Source organism: Misgurnus anguillicaudatus, chromosome 7, assembly GCF_027580225.2.
Source record: "Misgurnus anguillicaudatus chromosome 7, ASM2758022v2, whole genome shotgun sequence".
Classification (NCBI taxonomy): Eukaryota; Metazoa; Chordata; class Actinopteri; order Cypriniformes; family Cobitidae; genus Misgurnus; species Misgurnus anguillicaudatus.
Window position 1 is genome coordinate 21,188,431 of NC_073343.2, and position 17,925 is coordinate 21,206,355.

Genomic DNA, 17,925 nt, shown 5'->3' on the forward strand with positions numbered 1-17,925 from the left:
CAAAAAGCACTGTTTGTTCAAATTGCTATTTTTACCTAGCCTGCTGCTGTGACAGCATACAAGTGAGAGCGCTTGGAATGCTATACATTCCCATACATTCATTTATTTCTCAGTCCGACACAAAATTAAAATTGACCACCACAAATAGATGTTTGCACATCACGTTTATCACTACCTCTGTCTCACATAACAAACACCCATGGCGTTAGTCGACGCGCTCCGCTGAGCCTCATTTAAGTTGCATTTAAGCATATATGTGGACGTGCATTTCGCAAATGTGCCACCACAAACTGCAAGTCTGGAAAAAATTGGTATGATGTTCTTGAATCTCAACCTGTGCATGTTTTTCACCGCTAAAATGGAGTTTGGGAACTTGCAGTAAAGCACAGATGACAACTGGTTTGCTTGAGACAGCGCAAGCTAGCATGAAGGTAAAGCTAATCTTTTACATTATAGCGATGACGCTGGTAGTGGCGATTCTCTCAGACCAATCAGTGATTTAAAGTGTTTTGGCGTCACGTTATGGTATAAGCTCGGCTCGTTAGGAACCCCAACCGAGGTGGTCCTAAAAAAAGTTTTGGGTACTACGTACTGCACCCAGTGGAAAAGCTCCCAAAAGTAAGCTGACCCGACCCAAACAGTGGGGTACAATGCAATGGAAAAGCGCCATAAGTGCACTGTTCGAAGATCTGTCTAGTCAGATTTGTAGGTTTGACTCCCAATCTTAGTTGACTTCTTTAGCGCAAGTGCAGTTTGGTAATCTTGTTAATTTAAGGTCTACCAAACAGTTTCCTTTGGAAAATGTCCTCATATTGAGGAACATTTCATCAGTTTCCTTACACTGAAACCATTAGGCCCCAGTGCAGTTTTTTACCAGATACACACACAGTAGGTGTGGACGAAGGTCTGATCTTCTGCTAACTGATGGTCTAGCCAACCAGGTCTGCTCTATTTTTAGTCCAATATTCTGTGACAATGCGCTCACCAGCATCCTGCTTCTCAGATGAAGCTCAGAGTCATACAGGTGGACTCCCTGATGGTCTCTTGAATCATTAAAGAGCACCTTTTTGACAGCCCACAGCACTGTGTTCCTGAGATGATGTGACCAGCACTGAAGTATTTTGGGGACTGTCCCATCTCTCCCTTCCTTTTCATATTTTACACGAAAGGCTGAGGATACCTATAAACAAGCTCATGTCACAAGCATTGGTGGAGATGAGTACAGGAACCTGAAGTAGGGTTTGTGATTAAAATGTTAATTTGAAGTGGCTCTGTAAATCTTCTAACAGATTTGTGAGGCACTGTAGTAGACTTGGATCTGCCTTTGGAAGATAAAGAGATGCTTAAAATATTAAACTTTCATTCGAATGCATATGCAAAGCATTTGATCAAACATTTGTTTTTCCATCTTTATTATTAGCATTATTAAAATTAGTATTTGAGTGTACGGTCACTGTATGACTGCACTCTGCTGATGTGGTATTGTTTATATAGTATATGGCATTCCTGTATCTCAGCAAGTCAAGTTCTTGACACTGGCAGTGGTAATGTCATGGGTTCCTTCTAATCGCAAGATCTTCACTTCCAAATGCAAGATCAGTTTATACTGCATGTAATGGTCCCACAAGACATCAGAATTGAAGAAGTCTGTTCATTCCATTCCATTAGATAACCTACTGTATGCTTACTGTGTGTTGCAGTTACAGAGGTTATGACTGCAGAAGTAACCTTTTCTACACCCAGACTGGTGAGATTGTGTATCATGTGGCAGCTGTTGGAGTCGTGTACAACAGACAGCAAAACACACAGCGCTTTTACCTGGGCCATGATGATGACATCCTCTGTCTGGCCATCCACCCTGTCAAAGACTATGTAGCCACAGGCCAGGTACAGTCAAACAGTCAATGTCTGCCTTTCATATCAACATATTTGCCATTTCTGTAGCATCATGAAGTAACAGATTTACTGAATTGTCAGGACAGCAGTTAATGTTTTGATTTACTATACTCATGGGGAGTGATATTGATATTCGTGTATGTTTCCTATTCAGGTTGGCCGAGATTCCTCTATTCATGTATGGGAAACCGAGTTTTTGAAGCCTTTGTCTGTGCTTAAAGGATTCCACCAGTTTGGGGTCTGTGCCCTTGACTTCTCAGGTACATTTGTTGATGGGTTAGGGGTAAATTTTGGATGAAAGTCCTGTAGTGTGAGCCGGGCTAAAGTTGGGTTGTAGTCTGGTGTAGAGGTCTTCACGAGTCCACTAAGATCCGAAAACCTAAGGTCCGACCCGAGACCCAATCGGGTTCGGGTCTAAAAGTTTCAAGTGTGCCTCTGTCATAGGTCGGGTATTATCATAGAAGCGTCAGCTCAGCGGGCCAAATTGGATGCGAGGTCAGAGTTACTGGTGGTCTGACTGGTGCCTGCATGGATGCAGACTGCACACACAGGGTTTCCCGCAGCATATTTCAGTTAAGGCGGCCCACCTAAGCTTGAAAGCCCTACCGCCTTAACTGGGTCGTCCCAAAAAAAATTAAAAAATTCGCTGCACAAAAGGCCGTCAAGTGCATTTCGGAGAATCCCACCACATGCGGGGACGCGCGCCACACGGCCGAAATGAGAAAGACGTGGTCCAGACCGTCACTGTCTGGAGGATAACTTGCCAGTTGATAAAACATCTCGGAGAATAGCGCAGACACGCTTCAAACCGCGAGCGTGCACCGAGATGAGATAAGATGTGGTCCGTTATGTCTGGAGGATAGCCAGTTGATAAAACACGTGTCCGTGAGAACTGTAAGTGGACTTATGTTTTATTTAAGCCTGTTATTGTATTAGTCTATAGTTCTTCTAATGTTAAAGTAAGTTAGCTGGTGATTTTGTTGTTTGAGCAACCTGCTAAGGTTTCACGTGTCTGTTGATATAATTGTTGAGCGCTCTTGCTCACTTTATGCATGTGCATTATTTACATGCTGCAGTTACACTCCTTTAAGATAATGTAATTAATAGTGGGAAATAATCAGTTTTTACAATTTTTGCACCATCTATTATCGTACGCCAGACGTTCTACAACATCTGCTTTAGTTTGTGTTTATTAACCCTTTAGTTTCACTTCATCACGCAGCTATTCCCATGTAAAAATATTAAATTCTTTAATAATCTAGTATGTGTTCATTTTTTGTCATAGTTTCTTCAAAATTAAGTTTTATTTGAGTGTTTTAAAAATAAATATTTTATTAAAATATTTTAATTTTCATTATGACGCATACACCCCGCCCCTTTGATTGCCACGCCCTTGGCCCCGCCCACTCGCCCAACCCTACCACTTTAAAGGAACATGCCCAGATTTTGGGAATTTAGCTTATTCACCGTATCCCCCAGAGTTAGATAAGTCCATACATACCTTTCTCATCTCCGTGCGTGCTGTAACTCTGTCTGACGCAGCCCCCGCTAGTTTAGCTTAGCTTAGCACAAAGTCTGGAAGTGAATGGCTCCAGCTAGCAAACTGCAAATCACTCCGCCCATGTAGCAGTGCTTCGTCTTCTGAGAATATAGTTCCCAGTATGTATACTGTTAAAAGATCGCTGTCTCATATCACCTTGTTATTTGTACACGGTGTGACTATACAAATCACAACACATAAATACGAAAACGTTCGCGTTATTTTTGTCACTTATTGGGAACCGTTTTCTAGCTGGAGCTATTCACTTCCAGACTTTGTGCTAAGCTAAGGTAGCGGGGGCTGTGTCAGACAGAGTTACAGCACGCACGGAGATGAGAAAGGTATGTATGGACTTATTTAACTCTGGGGGATACGGTAAATAAGCTAAATTCCGAAAATCTGGGCGTGTTCCTTTAACTAACAAATTTTCTGCCGGAAACCCTGACACACATCGGTGCTGTCTATTCGGGTCCAGTCGGGTTCAAAACAATTGCCACTGGTTTGGGTCGGACTCGGGTCCAGTTTTATATTTTTTTTGGTTTGTCTCGGGTATGGTCTTTTAAAAAAAAAAATTATTAGCACAAAGTCTGGGAGTTTGCTAGCTGGAGCTATTCACTTCCAGACTTTGTGCTAAGCTAAGGTAGCGGGGGCTGTGTCAGACAGAGTTACAGCACGCACGGAGATGAGAAAGGTATGTACTGTATGGACTTATCTAACTCTGGGGGATACGGTGAATAAGCTAAATTCCGAAAATCTGGGCATGTTCCTTTAACTAACAAATTTTCTGCCGGAAACCCTGACACACATCGGTGCTGTCTATATTCGGGTCCAGTCGGGTTCAAAACAATTGCCACTGGTTTGGGTCGGACTCGGGTCCAGTTTTAATTTTTTTTTGGTTTGTCTCGGGTATGGTCTTTTAAAAAAAAAAAATTATTTATTCACATTGGGTTTAGATAAAAGTGATTCAGGTCATTTCAGGTCGGGTACATTTCTTTGGACTCACGAAGAACTCTACTCTGGAGCGCTGATTACACGGCCAAAGCTTCAACAATGCCTAGTATTACCTGTCCCACCCACAACATTTCTGTTGAGGAGAGGTTTGAAACCTTAAGGCTACGTTTACACGTGGGCGGCTATTTTCATAAAAGGACATTTCAACCTCTCCAGTTTCAAAAGTAACATAGTGTACACATGTCAGTTTTCAGAAAAGTGTTAATTTACACTTACCCATGTATATATGCCGTCAAGAGCATGCCAAACCTGTAGGTGGCGGTGTAACAAGAAGCTCAAGCCCACGTAAGCCAATTAGAATCCCGAAAATAGCAACAACAGCAAACAATTACTTTCTCTTTTGAACAAAGTCGCACTTTTGATGTAGGTGTGAGCTCTGGCACATACTGTGACATTGGCTGCCAAAACACCCGTTTGTCTCAGTTTACATACAAACGTGCAAACCATTTGCGTGTAAACAAAGGGCGCAAACGAAGGGAATGTCGGGATCCTGCCATAAGAGTCTTGTTTTATATTTATGTTTTATCATGATGGCAGGGTTCTGACTGCCTCACGTTCTATGTGGAGGCTCATGGCCTTGTATGTTGGGTCATGTGCCTCTTGGGTCTCGTTCCTAGTCCCCGCCCCCTTGTTCTCCCTGTTAATTATTCATTATTAGTTTACCCCTTCACCTGTGTTGCCCTAGTTATCTTGTTTAGTTTTCCCCTATTTAATCTCCTTTTGTCTCTTGTCTTGTGCTGGTTCATATGTGTTATGTTACGCTGTCTTTATTGTTTATTCAGTTTAATGTTTCATTAGATTCTTGTCATGTTATGTCAGTGTTTTGTATCATCATGTTTAATGTAGTTTTGCCCCCACGTGAGCTTATGTTTTCCGTGTTCTCAGTGTTTCTTGTCTTAATAAATGTTAATTGTTCACTTCCCCGACATCGTCTGCACTTGGGTTCTCTTGTCGTCTCCAAACCCTCACAGGGAAATGTCTAAGTTTTTCAAAATAACCATGTACGTGTAAACTGGGCCTAAATGTAAATGTGACTTGTTAAAGAGGGTTTTGACTATAATTTAAAGAAAACAAATAAATTGCTGATAAATGGGATAAAAAAGCCCTCACATGCATTAAAGAAAGGGATCTGAGACATATCTAGAGTAGGGTGGCCATTCATGCCAGTTCCGCCGGACACGTCCCGAACATGTTTTTGGGTTCGTTCTCCAGAAGTTGCGTTGTTCGACCGCATACTATTATTATTATCTAAACATTCTGAGATCAAGTGTTAAGCCATAATTATTATTTAAGGTATAATTACGTTATCGAGACGAAGACATCTTATGTTTGCAGTTTTGAAAAATATTGTAACAGTGGGTGTTATGTACACTTGAATCTTTTCCGAGCCAGTTCTCACTGTCTGGCAGCTGTCTGGAAATAGCAGCCGACTCCCTACCTCCAATCACTGTGGGCGGCACCTGTAATCTCTGTGTTAGTTTAGCAGGTCCAGATGTCTGACAGTCAGCATAAAATCTGGCCCACATTAAAGCTTATTATATTCAAGAACCACACACTGTCAGGAAAAATGGTTTAAAAATTGTCCCTAGCTGTCACTGTGGGCAGTACCCTTTTAAAAGGTCATAATATGTACCATGCAGGTACAGATATGTATACATTTGGTACCAATATGTGCTCTTTAGATGCACATGTGTACTTCAAAATGATAATACCCTAGTGACAGCTACTGACCTTTATATTTTTTGCACCATTGACATTGCAGAAAAAGACTATTCAACCACCAAATTATACCCATTATATTCTGAAGTTTGTTCAAAAGTATTGATTAATTCACAATGTGAACAGACTACCTACAGTATGTTATAAAAGCACGGTCCAGTTTATAGAAGCAGCCTCCCATTGGCAAGGCAAAATAGCCTCCCACTGTCTGTCAACGTCGCAGGCCTAAACGTAGATGATTATTCCCATTAGAAATGCTATTCAGCTCATATTCCCTCTGAAGTGATGCCTTGTTAACTGTCACCTTACATTACCCGGGACGTCTAGTTGGTGGGTCCAAGATGGCGTTTGTCATTACAGTATTATGCTGTTATTTAGTGACTGATATTGAGTGCACTCAGAGCTGAGTTATATGTCTGTATCCACAGCCGATGGAAAGAGGCTGGCATCAGTGGGTCTGGATGAAAATCACACCATCGTCCTTTGGGAATGGAGGAAAGGAGAGAAACTCTCCACCATCCGGTGAGTGAACAGGACCTGTGTTTATCCTTGCCCCTTTTATTAAAGGTAAAGTGTAGGATTTAGGCACCAATAGCACCAAAAGGATTTACAGAAATATATACTGGTTTTTGGAACACTTCTCCTTTGTCTAGTTGATTGGGAAGATTGTCCTACCCCAAAATCACAGCAATAATTTAATTTGTGGTTTAGGTGTCCATCACTGATGAGTGGTTTTTTTTTCATAATGTGTGTTTTGCAGTTGCCATGGTGGGTTACACATCACACTGTGATTATCAACTTTTAAAGGAAAACACCACCGTTTTTTCAATATTTCACTATGTTTTACCTCAACTTAGACAAATAAATAAATACATTTTTTCAATGCGAAAACTTAATCTTTATACAGCGTGTCGTGAATGTGTTAGCCTAATGTTTTAACTGAGTAAAGTCACATATTACATAAAGTTTATATATAACATTTCCTCTCACTGACTAATACCTATCTGAACTCCGTGTCTGGAGTTCAGTGGTAGTGCAATGCTCCAAACAGCTCCGCCCTGGGGCCCTGTCTGATAGAGCGGGTGGGTGTGAGAGTGGATGTAAATAGAGCCTGACAGTGCAGCCGCTGCTCAGTACTCTGCCCGCTCCACATCAGGGCCTAATGCAGAGCTGTGGACAACCACTGTCCCCTGTACTGGAGCCTTCACCGATAGCACTCAGACACTATATTCAGTAACACAGCAGACAGGTCAGTTACATCCCAACAGCATCTCATGCGAGCCTATAAACTCCACTGTTCAGGTTCAGTTCTGTCAAGTGGATCAGTGAATACATACCTGAAGATGATCTTAATAATAATTTTGTAAATACTGTTCATAGAGTTTTTTTTTTTTTTTGTAGACCAGATGCTATAGCATTGCTTTAGCTCCGCAAAGTCATGTTTTTGGTTCTCAGGGAAAACAAAAAATTGCAGAGTTTGCCTTTTTTTAGGTACATTTGCATACAGACTATATTCGGAGTAATTCTGTCACCTCTACAGGACACTTTAAAGTAAGGTGACCAGATTTTTAAAATGAAAACCGGGGACATTTCCTAGTTAAATGGTCAAAATATCATTAAAATCTCGTTTGTTGTTATCTATGAATTAAAAAATGGGGACAAAATGTTTTTTTGAAAGTTTTCTTCTTTTTATTGTTGTGGGTTCACAGCAAAAAAATGACTTACTTATTACTTAATAGTATTTTTGTCTTATTTTCAGTACAAATATCTAAAAAATCTTAAATCAAGATGCATTTTCTTGATAAGCAAAATCCCCTAAGAAAAATCTAGCTTTAGAAAAATACATTTAAGTGAATTTGTGCTTAAAACATGCAAAAAAATATTTTTCTTGAATTAAGTAGTGGTAGTTTTTTTTTTTGCTTGTTTTAAGCACAAATTTGATATTTTGGTCTAAAAATTAGACTTATATTCTTAGGTCTTTTTGCCTGAAAATGCATCTTGACTTAAGAATTTTTTATATTTGTACTGAAAACAAGAGAAATATACTAATAAGAAAGTCATTTTTTGCAGTGTTTCTAATTCAATTAATTGAACTATTTCTGTATCCTAAAAATCTATTTTTTTCCCGTTTTTTACACAAGAGACATACCCCATCAAAATGACTTCTAATGTACTACTTCAGCTGATTTCATAACATTGTAAACGTGAAGAATGAAAGTAATAATGCAAAATGTAAACATATTTAGCATAAATATTTAGCATAGATAGCATATTTAGCATAAATATGCTCCGTAACATACTGTGATCAGTTCACTTCATTGGTAGTTAGTACCTTAAGCCCCATAACTTTAACTGTTTTCATATCTTATGATAACTTGATTGATGATAATGACGCTTTCTCATGTGTCTCGTAGTAAATTCTTCTTCATCGTTAAAGAGACACAAGGCAGCATTTTTATGTTAATAAATCATCTTCGTAAGTCTGTATATGGTTAAATGACTCATAACATGACGAATGAAGACTCTCTCGCCCGCCCCTACCGTCTGTGGGAAGAATACCCCACTTGCAAGTTCGCTGTATCCGACCCGGTGTCCTTCAGTCTCGTCAAGTCTCAGATATAGAAAGCATTTACTCCCAGACACTAGGGGGAGCTAGTAAAGAAATAATACTCAGACTTGCCTTGTGTCCCTTTAAATCAGTGCGCAAGTAATAAGTAGCTCACGGCCCCCTCTGCTGGTGAAAATAATCATTACATGATTGCTACGGTCTGGTACTACAAACGCTATGTTGATCGGGTTTTTCAGTGTATTTGCTGGTTGTTTTGGACATGCTGTAAAACGGGGACATTTCCGGGGACAGCTACAGTCGGGGACAGAACACCAAAAAGCGGGACTGTCCCCGGAAAACGGGGACGTCTGGTCACCTTACTTTAAAGCCATAGTACGGACAAAAACGAAAATTAGCGCAACGTCCCTCAAGTCTAAAGAATGTGCATCCCTCCTTCACAAATGTAATCCAAATGGCTCCAGGGGGATAAATACAGGTCTTCTGAGGGAAATCAATGCGATTTTGTACACACAATATCTACACTATTTTGTTTCACAAGATAGCGTAGCAAATGATACGCAGGATCTGGTGAGAAAAAGTCTCGTGAGAACCATGCGTTGGGAGTTGTTTTAGTTACAAATAGGGATAAATCAATATCCTCATATATCAAAATCCTCTGCCATTTTCTTTAAAATCCTTGTTTTAACTTTTTACTGACATTGTTGCTTTGCACTCTGCTCTGTGACTCCACCCCAGTATGGCAACGCTCACTGCGTTAAAACACTCTAGGGAATATAGAGGAGCACGCATCAGGTTCATTTCAATGCACATAGTGTATTAATGTTAATTTTATGCAATAAAAAATTACATTTGAATCATTTTTATGAAAGTAAGACTGAATGGACCTAAAAATGTCAAATGCTGTAACCGCCAATTGCACCAAAGAATGAGAATTATTATGGCACGTAAGCATAATCATAAAAATATTATTTCATTAGTTATTTCTAAATGTAAATTTGAATGCGTTTTTGTAATATTTGTCCTGTCATATCATCTTTGACAAATGATGTAAAAATGCATGTAAAAATCATATTACACTAAACTAGATGATTATATGTTATTCCACATTTTTTGTATTTTCATTTAAAAAATACTAGTTACACCAATTGACACAGACCGGTTACACCACATTGACATTTTTGCAATTATCCCGCAAATATTCTTTCAAAATGATATAAAACCAGAAATTTTTGACTTGGCCCTCAAAAAAAGAGAATGTATGCAAGTAATCTGCAAATTTATTTAGAAATTTTAACCATTTTACATTTAATTGAACCATACGGACACAAAATAATTAACGTCACATCATTGACCCTTCTAAAGTTTTAAATATGGATATTTCTCTTAAAAATGGATTACCCTCAGAAGGTCTTTGTTTATCCCCTGGAGCCGTTTGGATTACATTTGTGAAGGATGGATGCACATTCTTTAGACTTGAAGAAAGATGACCCTATTCTAACTGTTATAAAGTTTAAAATGATCGACATATGTATCTCGGATGGCTTCAGAGTCGGTAAATCATGATAATTTTCATTTTTGGCCGAACTATCATTTTAAGATTTCCCATAATGACTAAATGAACAGAGCCTTAAATATTTATCTTTTTCATTTAAAGGGGAAGTAAAGACAAGATCTTTGTCATTAAAATCAACCCACACGTGCCAGACAAACTGATCACAGCTGGGGTAAAACACATGAAGTTTTGGCATAGAGCAGGTAAGACTATATAGCCAATGTAAAGTAATTGAAACAATTGATCAGTGTTAATCTGATAATGTGCCTGCAATCTCCTCAGGAGGTGGAATGATTGGGAAGAAGGGCAGTATGGGAAAAACAGAGACCATGATGTGCGCCGTATATGGCTGGACTGAAGAAATGGTCTTCTCAGGAACTTGCACAGGAGACATCTGCATATGGAGAGACATGTTCTTGTTGAAAACTCTCAAAGCTCACGATGGGCCTGTTTTTAGCATGCACGCTCTGGAAAAGGTATCAGATTCAACCTCAAATGTGAAACAAGGCATGTTGAAATATTTTAGTAAACACAAGTGTACTGTTGTCAACAGGGCTTTGTGACTGGTGGGAAGGATGGAATAGTGGCTCTGTGGGACGACACATTTGAGAGATGCCTCAAGACATATGCCATCAAACGATCGGTGCTGGCCCCAGGCTCCAAAGGTAAACTTTCCCTTTTCCCCTCGTGTAATACAGAATTAATATTTTTTAACTTACGTAAGAAAATTGTTTTTCTTATTTTTAGCATAAACTAGTGAAAATTTAAAGCTGCTTGAAAATACAAAAGTAAAATACACTTAGAGTTAAACTGTGTCACTTAATTCTACTATCAAAAATATCTATAATTAATTATTTTCAAAGAAATTTCTCAAAACACTCCATCTGCCAGTGGTTAGCCAAACATCGTTCCACCCCAAACTTACACCATTGGTTTAACCAGCCATTCTCTATTTTGTTTGATGATGCACCTATTAAAAATGGAAAAACTTTTGCATCTACTGGGTTGACCCAGTGTTGCTGTGTCAGAGCAGAGCCACAAAGTTTACAATTTTCACAGAATGCATACAGTACTATAGGGAGTACAGTTATAGTTGTCTCTGCATCTTAAGTATATTGGTATTGGAAAAAGTATTTCACATCAAAAAATGTAAAGGTATTTTTATAGATCTCTGGCTATTTTTACTGAAAACCCTGAAAGATATACTGTTTTATTGCAGTGCGGCGTGACATTGAGTAATTTATGCATTTAAGGTCAAATACAGCAGATCCTTCCATCCAAGAATGTTCAGTCTGTTTAATACAGTATATAGAAAGACAAGGTCATAGATGAGTGTTTATTTATAACACATCCCATCCTTCAGGTTTGCTTTTGGAGGACAACCCCTCCATTCGTGCCATATCCTTGGGTCATGGGTATATTCTTGTAGGAACAAAGAATGGTGAGATTTTGGAGGTGGATAAAAATGGACCCATCACTCTTCTGGTTCAGGTAAGACACAAATTTAGCTGCTGATTATCCTTCATAGCAACATAACAGAGCTTTTGTATGAACAAGGATATTTACATAAAAAAAATTCAAATATAACTGTACCTGTCCAGTTGAAACTACATTAATCTCGTAAGCATATATAAGCAACCATCTACCTACAACCAATATTGATCCTTCTGGCATCCCTTCTCCACCCCAGCTCCTCATTTATGCTAATTTACATTGACATTAAGTCATTTAGCAGACGCTTTTGTCCAAAGCAACTTACAAATGAGGTAACAATGGAAGCAATTAGAGCAACACAAGAACAACAATACATAAGTGCACTAGAACTAGTCTAATCAAGTCTGACACAGTATATATAGCCAAGGGTGTAAAGGTAAGGATAGAGAAAAAAGAGAAAATATTAGCAAGTGAGGTGTTGGCGGAAGAGATGGGTTTTTAGCTGATTCTTAAAGACACCTACAGAGTGAGCAGATCTTGTCGCAGATGGTAGTTCATTCCAAAGATGAGGAACAGAACCAGAGAAGGTGCGCGATAGTGATTTTTTCCCTTTTTGGGACGGCACCACAAGCTGTCACTCTGTGGCAGAGCGCAAGGATTTAGAAAGTATATAAGTCTGTAAAAGCAATTGAAGGTAAGGGGCGCTGACCCAGTGGTGGTTTTAAAGACCAGAAGCAGAGCTTTGAATTTGATGTGGGCTGCTATAGAAAGCCAGTATTACCTTACAAAGAGAGCAGTGACGTGCGCACTCTTTTGCTCAGTGAAGACCACTATTTCGGCAGCATTTTGGATCATCTGTAGGGGTTTGGTTGTGCAGGCCGGATGCATTGCAATAGTACAGTCTGGACAGGTCAAGAGCCTGGACTAGGATTTGTGTAGCATGCTCCGATAGGAAAAGTCTCATTTTCCTAATGTTGTAGAGGATAAATCTACAAGAGCGGGTGGTGCTGGCAACATGATCCGGGAAGCTATGCTGATCATCAATTGCCACTCCCAGGTTTCTGGCTGTTCTGGAAGGCGTAATGGTCGAAGAATCTAGTTGAACTGTAAGATTGTGTTGAATCTTAGGGTCAGATGATATGACAAGCAGTTCCATCTTTGCGAGGTTCAGCTGGAGATGATGATCCTTCATCCAGAGTGAAATGTCACTCAGGTATGCTGAGATGTGGGCAGAAACAGTGGGGATGTCAGGGTGGAACGGCAGGTGGAGTTGTGTGTCATCTGCTAAGCAATGGTAAGAAAACCCATGTTTTTCAAATGACAGAACCCAGGGATGTCATGTATATCGAAAAGAGCAGTGGTCTAAGCACTGAGCCTTGAGGTACCCCAGTACTGAGACATTGGGATTAGGAGACGTCACCTCTCCAGGATACTCTTAATGACCTACCTGAGAGGTAAGACCTGAACCACAGTAGTGCAGTTCCAGAGACACCCATAGCCTTGAGGATCGACAGGAAGATGTGGTAATTGACTGTGTCAAAAGCAGCAGATAGATCCAGCAGGATCAGCACAGATGATTTGGAGACTGCCCTTGCCTGTCTTAGGGCTTTAATGACGGAGAGCAGTGCAGTTTCGGTAGAGTGACCACTCTTGAAACCAAACTGGTTGCTGTCCAGGAGGTTATTTTGTGTGAAGAAGGAGGAGAGCTGGTCAAAAACCACACTCTCAAGAGTCTTGGCAATAAAGGGGAGGAGAGATACAGTCGTATGCAAAAGCTTGGGCACCCCTGACAATTTCCATGATTTTCATTTATAAATATTTGGGTGTTTGGATCAGCAATTTCATTAGGATCTATCAAATAACTGAAGGACACAGTAATATTTCAGCAGTGAAATAAGGTTTATTAGTTTAACAGAAAATGTGAAATTTGTCCTCAGCCGGCATCTGTGCAAGGATGACGATGACGGGCCATTGTGAATGGCAGTGAGTGCTCCACCAAAGTGCCCAGAACCATTGGCTGAAAGTAAATTAAAATCATTAAAATGTAACCTTGCAAACTATCATACATACGACTAATATGATAAAACAACGTGTCTCCATACTGTATGGCTGATATGCAGTGAATATCAACATACATTTCTGTTCAATAATTATAATAATAATGCATTTTATATGTAGGGCTCCTTACATTGAATAAACAATCTCAAAGTGCTAGTGTTAGACATTTAACTAACTAGTGCATAATGTAAATTCAACTTACAACACAACGTAAAGATTTCATTGACAGACTTTGATGCAAAATGTAGCCCTTTATTATACAGAAATTTGCTGTTGGTGTATTAGCCTAGGACAACACGCTCGCCAGATTGTTTTGTCTAAACATTATTTTCGCATCAGCTATTGAGTAAACATTTACCCACATCACGAATGACTGCCTGCGCAAGCGCGCACGCCAGCCACCGTAATGAAGTTATTCAGGGTAACGTTAGCTCAGAATTCGAGTAGTAGCCGTATATCTCGGAACTCAGGGCAGAGCACCCGGGTAACGATAAGCCTAGCTAACAATCGTCCTGCTAAGTTAGCTAACATTAGTCGAAACATAGGCAAACTTTATGCAAGGTCTACGTTTGTGCATTACTTGGCGTAGACTCGTTCCTAAAAATACAATATAAGCGGTAGCTAACGCTAATTTAAATCAAGCAAACAAATAGTTGTTGTTTTTGGTCCAAAAAAGTCGACTTACCTTGAATAAGATAATTCCTTCACGTTAAAAGTGTCCATCAGACTCGCGTGGTAGCCAGGTGTGTCTCTCATCCAAAGACCCGCGCTCGCGCGCTGTCTTCAAGATTCTGAAGGAAGTGCTAAGATTCCGATTGGCCCAGAGAAAAGCAAATGCCAAGATTCCGATTGGCCCAGAGAAGTGTCAATTATAAGAAATATCCAATAATGTTTGCCAATTCTAGCCCGCATGGCATTCAGATAAAGGGCAGCCTCCCGACCCCCCCCACCACCTCAAAAAAAAAAACTCTCCGGTTCTACGCGATTCACGTGAATGACCCAATTGACCAAGAAAACGGCGATTGTCGCCGAAAAGCGACAAGTTTGCAGGTCTGAAAGCAGAACTGCACTGATATTCTTCTTTTTATGCTTTATAATTTCATTCTATGTATTTTTTTCTATAAAAGTTTTAGATATCTTTTATGACTGGTCTTTTTAAAGACACACTATGCAGTTATTTTACCTTAATATAAAAGCTTCAAAGTTATTTCGGTGGTAAACAAAGTCATAGTAGGCCGAATCATTCTCCTGTTGAAGCTCGGGGAGGACGCCGCTAGCAAAACCAGCAATGCAAGCTTGAGAGAACCGCCCCTGACAAATCTAGCGAGAATCACGACTTGCTTTACGGCAACGACGTCACACACGTTAGGCTTGTTCGACTTCGTGTGGCGCTGCAAGAACTGACCGCCGGATGACGTCAAGGTACCGTGAGGATGATCCGAGACGGCACTTTGACGTCATCCGGCTGTCGGTTCTTGCAGCGCTGCAATGGCTGCATGATGTCGATCAAGCCTATAACAACAACTGCACGCGCGAATTTGAGACGTGAGGCTAAACGATTTAAAAGTTAAGAAAGCGCGTTCGGAAGCGAGTAGGAAAAGAAAAAGAGAATCTGACCGCGTTAGAAACCGAGTCCCACTCGGTCAGGTTTTTACTCGTTGGCGTGAGCTAAAAGACAGCACTGAATGGGATGCTGATCTGGCGATCTTGTTGATGGACTAGTAAGTAAATCTCTTATTTGTAAACTTGTTTGCGGTCTATGTTGTATGTTGTTGCGCTTGCTTGTAGTATGTCATGCGATTATCATGACAACAGTTGTCAATATATCACATAATTATCAGGACATAAATAAGCCTAGAGGTTGTAAATGGTGTAAACATGCACAATTTGCAGACTATAATAATAAATAGCAATAATCATGTATAGTGACATTATAGCGAACAATGTTATGAAATAATGCAACGTACACAATTAATTTTGTCATGGCATTTTGTAATGTTTACAAGAACACAAATGAAATTATACAGTAGACATAGACTATAGACTGTTTACTTGTGATTTAGCTGCAATCACGTAAAAACGACAACGTTATAAGCCAGCAAACGCGGTACTTTATTATTATATGCACTCTACACTTGGAATAAACTTCTTATTATTCTATTACCATCATCTGTAGTTTAGTACACTATGCAGTAGCCTAATATTTGTATGAAATTGTGAAACATTACCGGATTATCTTCGGAAGTGTAATAGAGTGGGAAATTACGACAGTTGCAAGTATTCTCCAGCGACTCTAGGGGTCGCTGTTTGACAAAAATGCCGAAAATGCATAGATTGGCTTTAATTAAATGTGTACAAAAAATACACGAAGAATGTGTCCGGGATTTGTCTGGGGATTGTTTGATTTTGTTTTATTCCCACTGCCAATGATTTTCCGGAATCTGTGTGTGCATTTACACCCCGTAAAGATCCTGTAAAGACAAGTGACGTGTATTGTATTTGCAATTGTCAACTTTTGTCTGCAACATCTAAATTTTGTATATTATCCGCGTTACTCGGATTTTTAGGCAGTCGAGAATAGAGTTGATTGTGATAAAACAGAAATGCAACGAAGGCTAAACTTGTCCAGTTATGTGTATTAAAGCTTCTCACCTTGCAACTGCTTTAAGAAATCAATGTAAATCTGTGTTGTAATCTGCTATAGTTGTCCCTCATTTCATTTTAGAGTCCCGTTGATTAAAAAACTGTCTAAAGAATGGTTTAGCTGTTCTCTCGAGTTCACGGTTTCAATGATCTGTTGTTATTTTTGCTTTACTGTAGTTGCTGGTGTGTGAAACCTGTTACTCACCTTATAAATAATACTAATAATTATAATACATGCTTTGATCAAGTGTTTTTGACCCAGTCTTATTTGAGGCATAAGGTAACTGTATAGAAAAGATGTATTGTTGTTGTTCGCCATTTTTAAATGTTACAATGTCATTGGTGTGTGTAACAGCTCAAGTATACAGTATGTCAATGAGACTGGCTCTGAAAATCAGACTAAAGTCTCAAATCTTATTGTGAGAAATAAAGCATCACAGTTTGATTTCTGTCACGACAGGGTTGGAGAGACAGGACGCAAACGCAAGGTTCCAAATAAATAACATTTAATAATAAAAACACGAGGGCTGACAAAGTAAATACAAAAACTCAGGAACATGAACACAGGAAACAGACAGGGTAACGATGACAATGATCCAGCAGTGAGCAAACAGAAGACAGAGGTATATATACACACAGACTAAATTGACAAAATTGTCCAGGTGATAACAATCGGAACAGAGACAAGACATGACACGGATTAACCGTGACATTACCCTCCCCTCTACGAGTGGCTACCAGACACTCACATAAAACACAACAAAAACAAAGTCTGGTAGCGAGAGTCCAAGGGAGGGGTGGAGGGCTTGGGGACCCTGGCGAAGCCGGCAGCCGCCGGGATGAGACCAACAGGACGGTTGGCCGGACTGCGCCAGGAGAACCGGAGCGATCGCTCCGAGAACCGAGGCAGACGAATTACCCCCCTCCTGGGAATCGTCGATGATCAGATGCCCCCGGAAATCATCTCCCATCCCCTCGCGGAAACGGAGACCCTCGGTAGCCACCCCGGAGAAATGATCGGGCGTGGTCCGTTCCGGATCCCCCTGCGAGCAGGATGGTGGTCCTCCGAGGGACCGTCGACGACGACTCAACCGTTGGGGGACCGCCTGGGCCGATCCTCCTCCCGCAGGCCCGCAGGAGCGAGCGATCGCTCACGGTGGTCCCCAAGAGACATCGGGGCTGATGGGGAATGAACCCCGATGTCACTACTCCCCCTCAACGAAACTCCTGAGGGAGCTGCCCTCCAAGAACCTGCTGCGTCCAGTTTGGCTGGATCATTCTGTCACGACAGGGTTGGAGAGACAGGTAGGGATGGCTGACGCGAAACAGTCGTTCCGAAGCTTTGCGAGATCCCGAAGCGCAGATGTGTCGAAACACTGATCCGAAGCGTGATTCAAAACACCCATGTCACGTGACTATGACCAAATGAAGCCTCGAAGTGTTTCACTAAGTGTTTCATCAGGTGTGGTCTGCCGAATCAGCCTTTGATTGGCACGGTCGGGA

At 40.5% G+C, this 17,925-nt stretch overlaps 1 protein-coding gene across 1 annotated transcript in view; it reads left to right on the forward strand.

Annotated features, from left to right (window-relative positions):
- The window catches only part of LOC141365335 (echinoderm microtubule-associated protein-like 5), a 145,422-nt gene that overhangs the window by 75,962 nt on the left and 51,535 nt on the right, over positions 1 to 17,925 (forward strand). Inside the window, 7 exon segments of the mRNA XM_073869567.1 lie at positions 1,701 to 1,887; positions 2,051 to 2,156; positions 6,595 to 6,688; positions 10,390 to 10,490; positions 10,570 to 10,763; positions 10,841 to 10,952; positions 11,651 to 11,778. Coding sequence (XP_073725668.1) covers positions 1,701 to 1,887; positions 2,051 to 2,156; positions 6,595 to 6,688; positions 10,390 to 10,490; positions 10,570 to 10,763; positions 10,841 to 10,952; positions 11,651 to 11,778 — 922 coding nt within the window.